Source organism: Propithecus coquereli, unplaced genomic scaffold (genome assembly GCF_000956105.1).
Source record: "Propithecus coquereli isolate 6110/MARCELLA unplaced genomic scaffold, Pcoq_1.0 Scaffold251, whole genome shotgun sequence".
NCBI classification, from domain to species: Eukaryota; Metazoa; Chordata; class Mammalia; order Primates; family Indriidae; genus Propithecus; species Propithecus coquereli.
The window spans coordinates 2,502,727-2,521,499 of record NW_012148075.1 but is presented as its reverse complement, the minus strand read 5'-3'; the positions used below and the strand labels follow the sequence as shown (position 1 = coordinate 2,521,499).

General features: G+C 34.6%; 1 protein-coding gene across 1 annotated transcript in view; it reads left to right on the top strand.

The window, feature by feature from the left end:
• The window catches only part of CLASP2 (cytoplasmic linker associated protein 2), a 196,750-nt gene that overhangs the window by 24,527 nt on the left and 153,450 nt on the right, over positions 1–18,773 (top strand). Inside the window, exons 3-6 of the mRNA XM_012646884.1 lie at positions 3,282–3,385; positions 5,090–5,181; positions 6,363–6,438; positions 8,025–8,122. Of these exons, the coding sequence (XP_012502338.1) occupies positions 3,282–3,385; positions 5,090–5,181; positions 6,363–6,438; positions 8,025–8,122 (370 nt within the window). The remainder of the gene's footprint in view (positions 1–3,281; positions 3,386–5,089; positions 5,182–6,362; positions 6,439–8,024; positions 8,123–18,773) is intronic.

Below are 18,773 nucleotides of genomic sequence, written 5' to 3'. Positions count from 1 at the left end.
GCTCTATTAATGTAATTCTTAAATATATGATACATATATTTGCATAGAAATATAAAGTATTTTAATTTTCTTTTGTGATCACATATATTATGGAAAAATAAAGTTTTCAAACACACACAAAAAAATACAATTTACATTTAATACTGATCACCAATCCTGGTTTTATGACAACTGAATTCAGTAAAGGATCTCATATTTTACAAATTTTATGTACAATGCTAAGAGAATAAAATAACTAACAGCTATGTTTCAACCTTTTTCCGTGTTTCACTGTCCAAATTCCAGCCTGTGATAGATTGATTCATTTGTTTAAAAAATTCTTATTGAGTGCCTACAGAGTGAAAAGCTTTGTTCTGAATGCCCAATAAATATTTGTTGAATGTTCATCATATTTAATGATAATTCAGTGATCATTATATTTTATACAGATATTTAGGGAAGATTGCTGACTCTTCTGATTGCTTATTGTGGTCTTGGCACAGGTGCTTTTTCGTTATTTTACTTCATCCTCTCACTAGCTATGTGAGCTATAGGCCTGGCATCCCTCCATTTTTAGAGATGAGGAAACTTTACAATTCAGAGAAATTTTCTACTCTTACATAATGAATAACTGGTAGAGCTAGAAATAAAATTTTGTTGTATTTCACTCTAAGAGAGCATATTAAAAAGTGATTCCAGGGCCGGGCACGGTGGCTCACACCCATAATCCTAGCACTCTGGGAGGCCGAGGCGGGCTGATCGTTTGAGCTCAGGAGTTCGAGACCAGCCTGAACAAGAGTGAGACCCCGTCTCTACTAAAAATAGAAAGAAATTAGCTGGACAACTAAAAATATATAGAAAAAATTAGCTGGACATGGTGGCGCATGCCTGTAGTCCCGGCTACTCGGGAGGCTGAGGCAGAGGATCGCTTGAGCCCAGGAGTTTGAGGTTGCTGTGAGCTAGGCTGACACCATGGCACTCTATCCAGGGCAACAGAGCCAGACTCTGTCTCAAAAAAAAAAAAAAATGATTCCCACTCAAAAAAGTTTATGAATTCATGGTTTAAATATAATAGCTATAATACTAATTTTATGTAATGTGAGGTTTTTTGGTTTTGTTCATGTTTTATAAAATTGGTTTTTAATATTGAGGTGAGCCCCTATTTGGGCCAGTATTTGAATCTTCTTTTTGGAATTAACATATACACATACACCCAAACACCTCAAATTATAAGTAAATGGAGATGGTTATGACTGGGACCTCACATTGTCTAGATTATTTAAATCCTAGTTTCACTACTTGCTGTTTGTTTGGGCAAGTTATTTAATCTCTCTGGGCCTTCTCTGTCAAATGGGCCTACTCTGTTTCATAGGATTGTTGTGAGGATTAAATGAGGTAATTCAGTGCTTGGTACACAGAAGTATCTAACATTTATTAAGTGTTTACTATTGTCTTCTGCCTTTCAGAAGCTATCAGAACCAGAGTCCCATAATGACCAATGTTATAGATGTTTATAAATTCCTCTACTGTTAACAATGTATTGAATTAAGATGAAAAGAATTTATATTGTTCCCAGTGATGAGTACTTCTGTTGCCTCATGATTAGGCTTATGATTTTTATGGCAAGGTCCCTGTTTTCTTACCCAGTCATTCCCTTGATTAAGCTTAAGATTTTTGGATGACGTCATTTCATTTGGTATAGTTGGCTCTTCACTCTATCATTTTCTAACAAGAAGAATGTAATTTCCTTTTTCCTTATGTGTTGTTGATTATTATTACATTAGTTTTGGTTATTACATTATAGACCATATATTTGCACCAAATCACATACACATTTAATTATAAATAAACCAGAGAAATATTTCTTTTTTGATCTCATTTCTTCCTCCTTGCTTTGTTTAAAGTAGATCTAGGCCTCCATTGCCTCAGAGAAAGGAAGGCTATTTGTCGTCTTCCCTTATCTTCAGGGAATACCTTCCAAGACTTCCAGTGGATGCCTAAAACCTTGACTAGTACCAAACCCTATATATACTATGTTTTTGATCTGGTAATTGAAATGGCTACTAAGTGATTAATGGGTGGGTAGTATAAACAGCGTAGATATGCTGGACAAAGGGATGAAATCATATCCCAAGCCAGAAGGAGCGGGCTGGCATAAGATTTCACGGTGCTATGCAGAATGACACACAATTGAAAACTTATAAGTTGTTTATTTCCGGAATTTTCCATTTAATATTTTTGGACTGCTGTTGACCATGGATAATGGAAACCACAGAAAGCAAAATCGCGGATAAATGGGGACTACTGTATAGCTGTGATGTCAACAGAGAAACAAAAGAAGTGTTTTTGCTTTTGAACACGCAGGATGATAGTGATGATAGCAATAGTAGATGACATTATAGAGAGAGTTTACTCTGTGCCTGTTACTCTCTAAGTTGTTTACATGTATCGTCTTTGAATTTTCAGTAATCCTCTGAGGTGAGTACTGCTACCAACATTTATGGGAGGAAATAGACAAAAAGTGGTTAAATAATGTGTTCAAGGTCACACACCTAGTAAAACCACACTAAATGATTGTGGTAATTTAAGGGATTACAGAAAGATATTATAATCTCAACTATGTGATATTTTTGCCCTATGAACCGACTTTAGAACCTGTTCCCTCTGAATTCTAATTCCCCTTAGCGCCCCCCCATCTATTCATACCTCTAAATAGAATAATATTTAGTGTTGTCTATTTTCTGACCATTATTATAGGTAGACATCATACTGTATATATTCTTTATTTTTTGAGACAGAGTCTCTCTCTCTCGCCTGGGCTAGAGTGCTGTGGCATCAGCCTAGCTCACAGCAACCTCAAACTCCTGGGCTCAAGCGATCCTCCTGCCTCAGCCTCCTGAGTAGCTGGGATTACAGGCATGCGCCACCATGCCCGGCTAATTTTTTCTGTATATATATTTTTAGTTGTCCAGATAATTTCTTTCTATTTTTAATAGAGACGGGGGTCTCGCTCTTGCTCAGGCTGGTCTCGAACTCCTGACCTTCAGCGATCCACCGGCCTCGGCTTCCCAGAGTGCTAGGATTACAGGCGTGAGCCACCACGCCCAGCCTGTATATATTCTTTTAAAATTTGCTTCTCAGTTATTTTTGAGCGGACTCATGAATAAAGAACTTAAAAACACTTTCTTTACCTCACAACTCTTTATTTATGAAAATAATTTCTGTGTGTAATTTTGTAAAATGTAGTTTGTAATGGAGTTGAGTTATAAATATTTACTCTTTTCCCCCCTCCCTGTCTTTAGTTATTGTAGCTTTAATAGATAGAATGGGAGATGCCAAAGACAAGGTACGGGATGAAGCGCAGACTCTGATATTGAAGTTAATGGATCAAGTAGCACCACCTATGGTAGGTCTACATTTTAAAATTCAGATTTTGCTAATTAATGATGAATTATTGGTAAAGATAGATGGTAATCACAGCAAGTCAGGAAAGCTGCAGGGGGCATGAAAGCTGAAATTTTAAACAATGAGTTGTTAATGCTTTAAAGAATTCGAAATTTAAGATACATGTCAATATTTGACTGTTTTTTTCTTTTTCTTATTTTCCACTCTGATGCTTTTCTTTAAAAGGCTAACTCATAGGTTTAAGTGGTTTCACAATATACTGATTATGTTATACTTTGGGATTTTCTGGTTTTCCTTATTTGCAAATTTATAAAATGTTTAGTGAGAAAGCTTATTTTGAGAACTACTGAATGTTATATTGTTAATTTTTGAAACTCTTCATAAAGATAGGAAGAAAATTTTTTATTTTAACAGGTGGTTACTAATTATATAAGGCATGTAGTCTATGACAACAACCTGTGTTTTCTGAATACAGTAGAAATAATTTGCCCTTATGGAGGTATTTTGAAAGCAGAACAAAAATAGACTGGTATGTAAACAAAGATTTAGAGAGTAGCTCAAGTGGAAAAAAATCAGAATATACAATATGCACAATGATATCATGTGATCTTTAAAATGCAGCTCTAAGTTATATGTGTTTTATAAAAAAAACTAGAGTATTGAATTATTGAGTAAACTGTTGTCCAGATATTTTATACCTCAGAACTAAATCTTTTTAATAGTGTGCTGGGGATATCCTTTGACACTTGTTTATTGGTTTACATTTTAATTTTGGTTTTGGCTTTCTATTATTACAAACAGTACTAAAAGGGACATCCTTGTACATGTATCTTTGGACATAAAAATTTATATAGAATAGAGTTCCAGGGGTGGTGTTGCTGAGTCAGGTTATTTACATTTAAGATTTTTTGTAAATTCTTAAGCTACCTTCCTGAAAGTTTGGCAAGGAGAGAGAACTATATTAGTAGAACTGAATATAGACTCCAGAAATAATAGTGAGTACAGAAAGAGAAGTGGCTGTATGTGTATGAATTTAGTAAATGGTAAAGGTGATGTTTCCAAATGTGGAGAGGGGATTCATTGGTACAAATGCCTATATGTTTGGAAAAATATGGTTGGATTCCTTGTTACACTAAACCCAAATAATTGTTTTAGATTGTTTGTATAGGTTTATCTATGCTTTTTCCAAAAGAAAATTATAGTAGTTAGTCATAAAATGACTTTGGCCAAATATGTTTCTGTATTTGGATCCAGTATTAAATGGAGAAAAGCCTGAATTATAAAATGTTGGAAGAAACCTATTCCATGTGACAGTCTATATTAATTGCTAGGCAATGTTCGACCTCTTAAGTGCTTACTGGACTACTGGACTTATAATGGTAGCATTATTATTGAAGGTTTCTAAAGTATAGAAGAAATCCTGTGTCCTTAGAAATTATAAGGTTTTTAGGTGTTGGACATGGTTCTTCTGAGAATAATTGAAATTTAAAGTGAAAAATATGTAAAGAAGAACTTAAAATGTGGTTAAGATATTAAAAATGGGTGGCAACTGTGGTAAATTTGGCTTAGAAAAACTTGTAAGTAGTAAAGAAGTGAATAGTCTGATGAAAATATTTAGTTACTAATAAGGTGGGTGATATGGTTGGTAAGATAAAAGATTGTAAAATGAATAATTTAATATTTTGTGATGTTTTCTTTCAAATAGTACATTTGGGAACAGTTGGCTTCTGGTTTTAAGCACAAGAACTTTCGATCTCGAGAAGGTGTATGTCTGTGTCTTATTGAGACCTTAAACACGTAAGTTCTGTGATTCCTGAAAAGAGCCTCTTATGTTTTTCATTTCTCTAAAATAATCCATTTCACACAGTCAAGGAAAGCTATGGAAATAAGTTATAAATAGTTATTAAAGCACAAAAGTTTTTATTTGATACCTTTACTGTTAATTTTTTATATATGTTATTATCTTTCATGTTAATTTTTAAATTATCAGTCAGTGATAAGAAATATTTTTCTTCTTTTCTTTAGTATGTTAATAGTAGCCACCCAAAATAGATGGTCACAGAACTGATATGCTGATAATTTAGGATCTATTTCTATTCTGGATCCAATTTGGAATTGTGTTTAACACAATGGTGTTTCACATATTGTAGCCAGTTCCTATCACCGACTCTCCCTCTTTTACCAGTTGGCGCTAGGCTTCCTAGAGCAGTATGGGTGGGTACCAAAATCGTAGCCTGAACAAAACTCTGCCAGGTAACTAGCCAGTGAACCTGATAGCAGTGTACAGAGTTCTGACTGCGTAGATGCCACGGAGCTGTAACTCCGATCTAAAGAGATGTAAACTGGGGCTTTTAGTCTTGTTCTGGATTATTTTTTCAGTTTTTATGCAATATGATAGATAATACATAGTAGCTTTCAACTTTTCCTGTAGGGTTACTTCCTTTTCTTAACTACACTTTCATTTATTTTCTTTTATTGCTCTGTAGTTCTTTCTGCCATCTGGAGCTGATAAGTGTACTCACAGTCTGCACAACTTTTTTGATTTTTGGCTCTCCTGTCATTTGCTTTCAACCTATGACCTCATCAAAATATTAATAAATACTAATTTACTTACTTCATTGGAATGCAAATTTGAGACCTACAGTCTTAAAAAAATTCACTCTTTCAAAAATAAAAGCTCTGATTTTCTTAAATAATTGATAGATTGCTAGATATAAAAGTGCGTTGGTTGAACATTTTGATCTGTTGGATGATTTGTTGACAGTTTTCAGTGTCAGTCATGATTATTCCAGTTTGCATATTTCACATTGTTTAGATTTTTTTGCTGTGTTTCATATCTTTCATGTTGTAATGATGCGTGCTTATCTTCTCCACCATATTTGTCATATTCATACAGACAAGAAGAAGGTATAAGGATATTTCATTTACTGCTTGATTAAAAACAAATTCTCTTTATTTTTTTCTCAAATTATATTTAGTTTTGGGGCTCAGCCACTAGTCATCAACAAGTTGGTACCACATTTGTGTGTCCTATTTGGAGATTCCAACAGTCAGGTAAAATTTTATTTATATTCAAGCATTGACTAATTTTTTAGCTACTGTTTCTTTTCTAGTGCTCTTATCCCATTTTCAAAAAAGAAGAGAGAGGGAAGGGGGATGAAATGAAGGTTTTACCTCATTTAAAAAAATCCACCAAAGTTAGTTTTTAAAAACATATATTCATGTAAGTTGCTTAAGATTGTTAGTTGTTTGGCTAATGTTAAATAGAGCTAGGACTTAATGGCTAGTTCTTCAGTTTAAGAGGTTGAGTAACAAAGAACCTGGATTCCCTTCTGTAGTTCTCCTATATGTTAATTATGGGGACAGGTTGTCAGCTTCATTTCTTTATTCCTGAATATGGTGAATAGGTCATAACCCTATTTAACGGGGAGGATTTTTGTCAGTGGTGTATCGCTTGTTAGAAACTTTTTCACCTGAGCTGTCTATTTTATAGGCACAGTACAGGAATGTGTCCTGGATCTTATGCCTCCTGGTGAATTTGATTCTTGGCTATAATCTTTTTGGCATAGCTTGGGCATTTGGAATGACCCTGGGCAAGGTTTTCCTTTCTTTCAGATGCTAGCTGCATGTCAAGAGGTTTTTAGAGAGTTCTGCCGCCTCTTTAGTCGCTGTTGGATAGTGAGCTGTGCAAGGGAACTTGAGCTATCTTCCAAATTCCTGTCTTCAGGCCACATTCTTTTTTTTTTCTTTTTATTTTATTTGTGGTAAAATATAGACAACATAAAATTTACCATTCCAGCCATTTTTAAGTGTACAGTGCAGTGACATTAAGTACATTGATGTTGTTTTGCAACCATTACCACCATTCATCTCCAGAACTTTTTCATTTTCCCGGACTGAAAGTCTGTACCCATTGAACAATAACTCCTCATTTCTCCTTCTCCCCAGCTCCTGGCAAGTACCATTCTACTTTGTGTCTCTATGAATTTGACTACTATAGATATCTCATAGAAGTGGAATCATAGACTATCTGTCTTTTTGTGTCTGGCTTATTTTATTTAGCATAATGTCTTCAAGGTTCATCTATGTCGTAGCATGTGTCAGAACTTTCTTCCTTTCTTTTTAAGGCTGAATAATATTATATGTATATAACACATTTTGTTTATCCATTCAGCTGTAGATGAAAGTTTGGGTTGTTTCTGCCTTACAGCTATGGTGAATAATGCTACTGTGAATATTGGTGTAAAAATATTTGTTTGAGTTCAGGCTGCATTCTCTAAAGGCAATTTTATTTCAGGAAATTATAGTAACCATAATAATAATTTGTATTACTACAATTATTGACAGTTGTTTATAGAATCTTAGTACAAATACATTTTTAAAAAGCCAAATTAGTAACTTTTATTTACAAGTTTCTTAGATTTCTATAAAACCTTCTTTTACTAGTTTTCTCTAGTGGTTTCTTGATAGGTCCTCTTGGGGTTTTTTTTGCTAATGACAAGCCTTATCTCCCAGGGGTTTAGAGGCATTAAAACCAACTTGGAACTTCAAGTTGGTCTGCTAGTGTAATGTTACCTTGAGGTGAAGTATTTTATTGTATCATATGTAAGTTTCTTAAAAAGTTCTGAATTCTTTGACAGGTGAGAGATGCTGCAATCTTGGCTGTAGTGGAGATTTATAGACATGTGGGAGAGAAAGTGAAGGTGGATCTTTGTAAGAAAGGAATTCCCCCTGCTAGGTAAGTCTTCCTAAGTTTTTTTCTCCAGACTAGTTTTAAAAGTTTTAATTTCATTTGATTATTTTAAATAGGTTCAAATTCTTAAAATGTTTTAAAATTCAAAAGCTATAAAAGGCTATATAAATTATCACCATTTAAAAAGTTTTTAAGATCCTATAATTTTTTTGGTCACTTTTATTATATAGTCATTTATTATATTTTTATTATAATTATGTAATTACATACTATCATCAAGTTATTATCTTTTGATATTAGGTGGTAATAGTCATTATTTGGAAGATGCTTGAGCAAGAATTTAGTAAAAATAGTGATCAATTCATTAAATAAATATTTTTAAAGTATATGCTATTGAAAGATACTATGCAAGTTATTGGGTAACAAAGCTGGGTAAGAATCAGTTGCTACTCTTAAAACCTATTCAAATAAAAAGAAAATCAAGAATATCTGAGTAGTGTAGCATAAGATAAGTAACGATACTGTTGATAAGCTTTTAGAGCGTATCAGAAATTTTTTTCATAGGTACTTTTTATTCTCAGAGTTTATATTTTTATTAAAAATATTCTAATTAAATTCTCTTTCTTTTTGTAATGAAACTTTAATCTCCATTTTAAGGGGATTCACTAAAAGAATTTTTTTTCCTTAACTTTTTATTACGGAATTTAGTATTTAAAAAAATACTAAAATAGATGGAATAATATAATGAAGCTTCATGTACCTATTACCCACCTTCAACAATTATCAGCTTGTGGCCAGTTTTGTATGTTGTACCCTGGCCTATTTACCCTTGTGATGTATTATTTTGAAGCAAATCCAAGTCATCACAACATTTCATCTGTAAATATTTTCATATATTTCTAAAATAAAAAATATTTTTATTTTCAATCACAACCACAATACCAGCATCACACCTTAATTTTTTTTTCAAATAATCCTGTAATATCAGATATCTAGTCAGGGTTCAAATTTCCAGTTATTTCATAAATATTGTGTGTATCTTTGTTTTGTGTTGCTGTAAAGGAATACTTAAGGCTGGGTAATTTATAAAGAGATGAGGTTTATTTAACTCATGGTTCTGCAGACCATACAAGAAGCATGCCACTGGCCTCTACTCTGCTTCTGAAAAGAGCCTCGGGCTGCTTTCACTTAGGGTGGGAAGCAAAGTGTAAGTGGTATGTGCAGAGATCACCTGGTGAGAAAGAAAGCAAGAGAGCAAGAAGGGAAGTGCCAGGATCTTTTTTTTTCCTAAGAGACAGGGTCTCAATTTGTCTTCTAGGCTGGAACGCAGTGGCATAATCATAGCTCACTGTAGCCTATAAGAACTCCTTGGCTCAAGTGATCCTGCCACTTCAGCCTTCTGAGTAGCTGGGACTACAGGCACATGCCACTCTGCCTGGCTAATTATTTTCTTCATTTTTTAGAGATGGGTTCTCACTATGTTGCCCAGGCTAGTCTCAAACTCCTGGCCTCAAATGATCTTCCTGCCTCAGCCTTCTGAGTAGGTGGGATTATATGGGTGAACCACCACATCTGCTTCTTCTTTTTAATAACCAGCACTCATGGGAACTAATAAAGAGAGAACTCACTCACTCTAACCCTCTACTCCCAGAGGGCATTAATCTATTCATGAGGAATCTATCCTCATGACCCAAACACCTCCCATTAGGCCCCACCTCCAACAATTCAGATCAAATTTCAGTGTGAGATTTGGAGGGGACAGATATCCAAACTATACCAGTAGGTATGTGTTTTTAACAGTTTGTTTGAATCAGGATCCAAATAAAGTCTATTATGTTACAATTAGTTGGTATGTTTTGTAAGTCTTTTTAAACATTTAGGTATCCCAGTACTTTGTTTCCTTGCATTTTATTTGTTGAATAAGCCTGTAGCTATCCTGTAAAGTTTCCCCCATTCTGGATTTTGCTGATTCTTTCCCTGTGGCATGGTTTAACATATTTTTTTCTCTTATCCTATAAATTTGTAGTTGGATCTAGAGATTTTGTCAGGTATCTGGGGGAGTCAGAAAGAGCAAGACCACTTCATAGGTGGTGGTGTATTCTATTATTGTGAGTGTCATCATATCTGGTTGTCTCTCTTACCATGTAGATGTTTTCCAGTACTATTTATTTTCTGATAATAAGGTTATCCAATAAGTATGCTTTTTGTTGACTTGCTCATCTATTCATTTTCTACTTCCAGGGCTAATAAGAATTTCATTTGAGAAAATTGTACATTATTTTATATGGATGAATGAAGTGATGTTAACATATATATTTGTGTGGGAGGGTATGTATGTATGTATATTTTGAAATTATTTTATTTTTCTTAAATAGACTTTATTTTTAGAGCAGTTTTAGGTTCACAGCAAAATTGACAGAAGGTACAGAGATTTCCTGTATACTCTTTGTGCCCACATATACATAGCGTCCCTCATTATGACTATTCCTCACCAGAGTGGTACATTGGTTATAACTGATGAACTCACATTGATACATCATTATCACCCAAAGACCATACATAGTTTGCATTAGGGTTGACTCTTGGTGTTGTACATTTTATGGATTTGGACAGATGGATAATGACATGTATCTACCATTATAGTATCATACAGAATACTTTCACTGCCTTAACAATCTTCTTTGCTTTACCTATTCATCCTTCCCTCTGGCCTAACCCCTGGCAACAACTGATCTTTTTATTGTCACCATAGTTTTTTTGTTTGTCTTTTTTTTTTTTTTTGAGGCAGGGTCTCACTCTGTTGCTTAGGCTGCAATGCAGTGGCTTCACAATAGCTCACTGCAACCTCAAACTTCTGGGCTTAAGTGATCCTCCTACCTCAGCCTCCCGAGTAGCTGGGACTACAGGTGTGTATCATCAATGCCCAGCTAATTTTTTAACTTTTCGGAGAGATATGGTCTTGCTATGTTGCTCAGGCTGGTATCAAACTCCTGGCCTCAAGTGATCCTCCTTCCAGGGCCTCCCAAAGTGCTAAGATTACAGGTGTGAGCCACCATGCCTGGCCTATCCCCATAGTTTTGACTTTTGCAGAATGTCATACAGTTGCAGTCACACAGTTGGTAGCCTTTTCAGATTGGTTTCTTCCACTTAGTAATATGCATTCACATTTCTGCCATGTCTTTTCGTGGCTTGAGGTCATTTCTTTTTAGTGCTGAATGCTATTCCATTGACTGGATATACCAGTTTATCCATTCTCCTGAGGGACATCTTGGTTGCTCCCAAGTTTTTGTAGTTATGAATAAAACTGCTATAAACATGATTGTGGAGTTTTTGTGAGGACATCAGTTTTCATCTCCTTTGGGTAAATACCAAAGAGTGCAATTGCTGTATTGTATGGTAAGAATATGTTTAATTTTGTAAGAAACTGTTAAACTGTCTTTCATAGTGGCCGTACCATTTTGTATTCCCCATCAGCAATGAAGGAGAGTTCCTGTTGTTCTACTTCCTTGCCAGCATTTGATGTTGTCAGTGTTTTGGGTTTTGGCCATTTTAGTAGGTGTGTAGTGGTATCTCATTGTTGTTTTAATTTGCATTTCCTTGGTGACCTATGATTTTGAACATCTTTTGCATGCTCCTTTGCCATCTGTATATCCTCTTTGGTGAAGTGTCTGTTCAGATCTTTTGCCCATTTTTAATTGGGTTGTTCATTTTCTTATTTTTGAGTTTTAATTGTTCTTTGTGTATTTTGAGTAGCAGTCTGTTATTAGATATGTCTTCTGTAAATATTTTCTTCCAGTCTGTGGCTTGTCTTATTGTCTTGATGGTGTCTTTTGAAGAGCAGGTTTCAATTTTAATGAAGTTTAGCTTATCAATTATTTCTTTCATGGATCATGCTTTTGGTGTTGTATTTAAAAGGTCATCCCCAAACCCAAGGTAAACTGGATTTTCTCCTATATTATCTTCTAGGAGTTTTATGGTTTTGTATTTTACACTTAGCTCCCTGTTATATTTTGAGCTAATTTTTGTGAAGGTTGTAGGTCTGTATGTAGATTCATGTTTTCGTACATGGATGTCCGGTTGTCCTAGCACGATTTGTCCTAACATGATCTTTTCTTCAATGTATTGACTTTGCCCCATTTCCAAAGATCACTGACTATATTTATGTGGGTCTGTTTCTGGGCTCTCTATTTTTTCCATTGATCCATTTGCCTTTTTTTTTTTTTTGCCAATACAACACTGCCTATAATTTTATAATAAATCTGGAAGTTAAGTAGTGCCAGTCTTCTAACTTTGTTCTTTTCCTTCTATATTGCTTTAGCTATTCTGGGTCTTTTGCCTGTCCATGTAAACTTTAGAATTGGTTTGTTCCTATCCACAAAATAATTTGTTGGAATATTGATTGGGATTGTATTGCATCTTTAGATCAAGTTGGGAAGAACTGACATCTTGAAAATACTGAGTTTTCCTATCCATGAACGTGGAATATATCTCCATTTATTTCATACTTCTTTGGTTTCTTTCATAACAGCTATAGTCTTGTACTTCTTTGTTATATTTATACCTTTATGTAGATCTGAGTTTTTGACCTAAATCATTTTATTTCTTTAAAGAACTCTTTTTTTTTTTTTTAAACATTTCCCTCAATTTTTGTTTGTATGGGTATGTCTTTATTTCTTCTTTACTTTTGAAGAATAATTTTACTGGATACAGAATTCTAGGTCAGTGGGGATTTTTTCTCAACATTTTATTTTTTATTTTTTTATTTTAGAACAATTAGAATTTTAGTTTATTGCACAAAGTAGATATTAGACGACATTATTATTTTTAATTTTCTTGGTTCAAATAATCGTATTGTGGTTTTAGTAAAACAATGTCCTCATCTTTGGGTCGTGCATTACCAAGTGCTTAAAGGTCGACCTTCATCGCTGCAATGAATTTCCAATTTCCTCTCAAATAGTTCATCACAAATATATTTATTTATAATGTGGAGAGAGCAATTATGGTAAAATGGTAAAAAATAGGTGAATCTACTACAAATAGGAATTCATTGTACCAGATGGTCAGAATACCTGTAGGTTTTAATTTTTTCAAAAGAAAAATATGTGAAAAATACACTTAGTACAACCATCCTGTTAACTACAAATTCGATTATTCTGGTACTAGTGTGTGAACCCTCCATCCTTTATTCCTGGAGGCCCCAGTTATGAAGCTCTGTGAGGATGTACAGACCTAGGAACTTCAGATAAAGAGAGGGATTTAGCATTCTTAGTTTTCTTTAGGAGGAAGACTACAAACATTTATATCCATGTACAGAAATATGCACACCCTAGACACCAAACATAAAGTATCTTTCTACTGAACATAATGTGTCAATAATAAGTACAGGGCAGGCAAAGGCAAAACCAAAATCTCACATGAAGCTTTGTTTGCATAAGGAAGGGGTGCCCTTGAACCAACTTTCTCCCACTGCTCACCTGAACACAGAGGAATTGGCAGGTCTTTAGGGCGGGAAGAGCCTGGGGGCAGACTCAGCTGAACACGAATGGCAGAAAATTCTTTTCCTTCAAAGTTGTGACTGATCAGGTGACACAAAAGAAAAAAGGCTCCCAAGGAAGCAGGCTCAACATTTTAAATATTTTACTCTATCTCTTCTTGCTTGCATGAGAAGTCAGATATTCTTATCTTTGTTCCTCTATAGGTAAAGGGTTTTTTTCCTCTAGCGGCTTTGAGGATTTTTTTTTTCTTTTTTCTTTTGGCATATTATGGGGGTACAAATGTTTAGATTACTTATATTGCCCCCCTGTCCCCCCCCGTCAGAGCTTCAGGCGTGACCACACGGTGCACATTGCACTCATTATGTGTGCATATACCCATCCCTTCCTACCCCCTCCCATCTGCCTGACACCCGATGAATGTTATTCCTATATGTGCACTTAGGTGTTGATCAGTTAAAACCAATTTGATGGTGAGTAGATGTGTATTTTTCCATTCTTGGGATACTTCGCTTAGTAGAATGAGTTCCAGCTCTAAGGACTTTTTTCTTTATCTTTGATTTACTATAGTTTGAATATGATATGCATAGGTGTAGTTCTTTTGGCACTTTTTGTGCTTGATGTTCTCCGCGCTTCCCGGATCTGTGGTTTGTTACCTTACGTTAATTTGGGGAACTTTTTAGTGATTATTGTTTCAAATATTTTTTCTGTTCCTTTCTTTTTCTTGTTATTCCCCATTACACATATGTTACATCTTTTATAGCTGCCCCACAGTTCTTGGAATATTCTCTTCTGTCCTTTTGTGTGTGGGTTTTATTTGTTTGTTTGTTTTGTTTTGTTTCTTTTCTCTTTGCTTTTCTGTTTTGAAAAATTCTACTGAGATACCCTCAAGCTCTGAGATTTGGTAGTGTCTAGTCTGCTAATAAGCCCATCAGAGACATTCTTCATTTTTGTAACTATGTTTTTGGTCTCTAGCTTTTTTTTTTTGGTACTTTCTTAGAATTTCCACCTCTCTGCTTACTTACTCATCCATTTTTTTTTTTATATGCTGTATACTTAAATTCATTAGATCCCTTGGCATATTAATCACAGGTTTAAAAAATTCTTGTTCTGAAAATTCAAACATACCTGTCATGTTTGGGTCTGGTTCTGACACTTGCTTTCCCTTTTCAAACTGTTTTGTTGCCATTTGGTATGGCTTGTAGTTTGTTTGTTTGATAGCTGGACATGATGTATCTGGTAGAAGGAACTTCTATAAACCTGCCTTTAGTAACATGGTGGTAAGGTGTAGGGGAAGGGGAAGTGTTCCATAGTCCTGTGAGTAGGTCTCAGTCTTTTAGTGTGCTTGTGCTTCTGGACTGTAAACTTCACAAATGTTCCTCAGTTTTTCCTGCCTTCCCCTCACTTAGGTGGGACAGGATGGCCAAAGTAGGCTGGAGTCAGGCATTTCCCTTTTCTTACATGGAAGGCTATAGGATGCTGGAGTTGAGAATTTCCATTCCTCCATTTGGAAAACTTGATAGAGCAGCTGACCTTGGGTATTTCCCTTAGGTCAGGGAGGCTCTAATAAAACCCCAGCAGGGTTTTTAGGCTCTGCTTAGTTTTTACTAAGAGTAACTAACATTGTTAAGAAGAACAGAATACTCTGGCATATTTCAAAATGGTTCCTTTTCCATTACTCCTGCTGGAAACATGATGGGAGTTTCTCTGATATTCACTCTTAAAGTCAAGTGGAGTTCCCAGAGGTAATAGTCATAAAATGTATGGGTCACTCCTCATGACTGGGTCCCCTGGAGTTTTTAACTCTCTGAGTTGTCTACTCTGAGCCTTCAGCAATTTGTCAATTGGAGTTCAGGTTTTCCTATCCTGGCACTGGTTCCCACAGAGGTTTCTACTGATGGATTTCTGCTCTGCTAAGTTGTGATCCTTTGTATTCATCTGTATCCAATTTTGGGGGCAGTGGTTTGCCCTCTGACCTCATATCTCTTATGGATCTAAGAAGAGTTGTTGATTTTTTTAGTTTGTTTAACTTTTTACTTGATGTTGCAGCAGAGTGGCAATTTCCAAGCTTCTTACATATGGAAATCAGAGGTGGGAATTACTTTTTATTAAAGTATTTTAAATTTTTATTCAGGTTATGACCTCTGTTTAGAAAATTACATGATCATTAGTATGCAGCTCTATAAATTATAACAAAGTGAATATACATGTATCTTGCCTGTTCTTGAATTTTACATAAATAGAACCGTATAATCGTTTGTGTCTGGTTTCTTTCAGTTAACGTTCTGGTTTTTTTTTAACCGTTATCTTTTTTGATTTATTTGGATTGTCGTCTCCAGCTTCGGTTGTTCGTTTTCATAGCCATGTAGTTTTCCATTGTATAAATAGACCATGCTTTATGAATCCAAGCTATTGATATACATTTGTGTTGTTTCAGTTTGTGGTTTTTATGAATAATTTTGTTAATAACTTTCTTGTACATATTTTTGGTGTACATACAAATTCATTCTCTTGGAATATATCTAAGAGTGAATTGCTGGATCAGAGGATAAGTTCACATTTAGTTGATAGTGACAGTTTTCCAGAGTGGTTGTACCCATTTATATTCTCACTAGCACTGTTTGCAAGTTCCCATTATTCTACATATTCACCAATATTTTGTATTGTTAGTCTTTTTCTTACTAATTTTAGATTTCTGGTAGGTGTATTTCATTGTGGTTGTAATTTGCATTTTCATTATTACTAGTAAAGAAAAGCACTATTTCAGATGTTCATCATCCATTTTGATGTCTTTTGTGAAGTCTCTTGCCCATTTTTTAAAATTGGGTTGTCTGTCTTTTTAAACAATTGATTTGTAGGACTTCTTTATATGTTCTGTATATAAGCCATGTTAACTTCTATATATGTTTTGAATATCTTCTCTCACTCTGCAACTTACTTTTTTACTTTCTTGATTATATCTTTTGATATGCATAAGTTCTTAATTTTAATGTAGTTCTCAGTCATTTCCTTTATGAGTGGAGATTTCTGTGCCCTATTTAAGATTCTTTGCTTATCCTAATATTATGAAGACATTCTTCTGTATAATTATCTCAAAGTTTCATTCACATTTAGATCTACAGTCCACCTGGAATTTTTTTTTGGCAAATGCTATGATATAGGACTTCAGGTAAATTTTTTTTCCATGTGGATATCCGCTTGATTCAGCACCATTTACTGAAAGCCTCTTTTCATTGATTCCTTTGTTATAAATTAAGTGCACACATAAGTGGTTAGGATTTTTGTATCTGTGCTTAAAGTGACATCGACCTATAATTTTCCTTTCTCTTGACATATGTTTTGTTAGTAATGTTAGTTGTTAGAGGAAACTCTTCATTTGATGTTTTTCCCCGTCGGAATCAACCTCATAGGAGTTTTGTCTTATGCAGGTAGCTAATACTTTAATGTTCTTACTGAAATAAGCCAATGACTTCCTACCCCTAACCATTCTTATATTAGCAGTTTCTCCCTCCTCTAAGTGCATAGTCATTTGGCAGTTGAGGACTCTGAGACCTAAAGCAGTGACAGCTAGTTGGTAAGGAGCTAAAGGCTTTCCGATTCCCATTGTTATTGTTCTTTCCTGTATGCTGTGCTTGTGTCATTCTTCTCTGTGATGCTTCTCTAGCAGGTAGTAGGAAATGGGGAAGGACTCTATGTGATTACATGATCTTTGCTTTTTGAAGTATATAGTGAAGCATTGCTTTTTGAAGAAGCAGAGTGTTTTTGTTCTTTTGGCATATGGCCTCATAATTTTATAAGTGGTATTTTGAATCCTAAAAATATCACACACATGCTAAAGAGTTCTTAAATTTTTGTAAGGTAAAGCATGGATTAAGTTTGGTTCACCCCTTTCTTCAGACTATTGTTCTACTAACTGTTTCCCTTTTTCCACTAGCATATTTTCTCAAGAGTTAACATTATACTGAACATTACATTCATTTGAAGTAAGTTATTCTTTTATCATTGTAGTTGCATTCTAACTTGAATTTTCAGAAGGAATATTTTTGCTTCTCAAATATTGCCCCATTTGTGGTTTCCAAATTTTCTGTTGGATGCAGTCCTTTAAGGTTAAGTTTGGTTTTGTCCACCCTTATAATTATATCACAACCATTCTTTTTTAAAACTACTAAACTTAAGTATAATTCATAAAGCCATTAAATCAGATAGTTTTAAAATAATAATAAAAAATTTTTTCTTTATCAAATATTTTTTAAAAGATAATCTCTGACAGTATGGTACTAACATAATACCAGACTTAGATCAGTGGAACTGAACCGAAGGTCCAGAAGTAAACTCTTATATTTATGGTCCGTTGATTTTTATTGAAGGCATCAAGACCATTCATTGGGGAAAGAATAGTCTTTTCAACAAACAAACGGTGCTTTATAAACTGGATATCCACATGCAAAAGAACAACATTGCATCCCTCCCTCATACCACACCCACCCAAAAATTAACTCAAAATGGATCATAGAACTAAATGTAGGAGCTCAAATGATAAAACTCTTAGACAACACTGGGTACTGGTTTCTTGATATAACACCAAAAGCACAAGCAACCAAAGGAAAAAAATAAAAAAATTGGATTTCCTCATAATTTAAAACTTATGCTTCAAGGGACACCATCAGGAAAGTAAAGGAAAATCCATATAATGGGAGAAAATACTTGCAAATCAAAGATCTTATAAAGAGGCATATCTTGAATATATAAAGGCCTCCCATAACTTAAAAGAACAGATAACCCAATTTAAAAAACAGAGAAGAAGTAGAATTTCTTCAAAGAATATACAAATGGCCATAAGTGCATGAAAGGATACTTAACATCATTTTCCATCAGGGAAATACAGATCAAAACTACAATGAGATACTACTTCATACTCCAGGATGAATAAAGTCAAAAAGACAGACAAGAGCAAGTGTTGATGAGGATGTAGAGCATTTGGAACCGTCATACATTGCTGGTGGGAAAGTAAACTGGTGCAACAACTTTGGAAAACAAGTTATTATTCCTCAGAATGTTAGACATAGAATTATCATATGACCTAGTAATTCTATTCCTAGGTATATACCCAAGAGATATGAAAACATATTTCTCACAAAACCTATACACAGGTGTTCATAACATCATTATTTGTAATAGTCCCAAAGTAGAAACACACTACATCC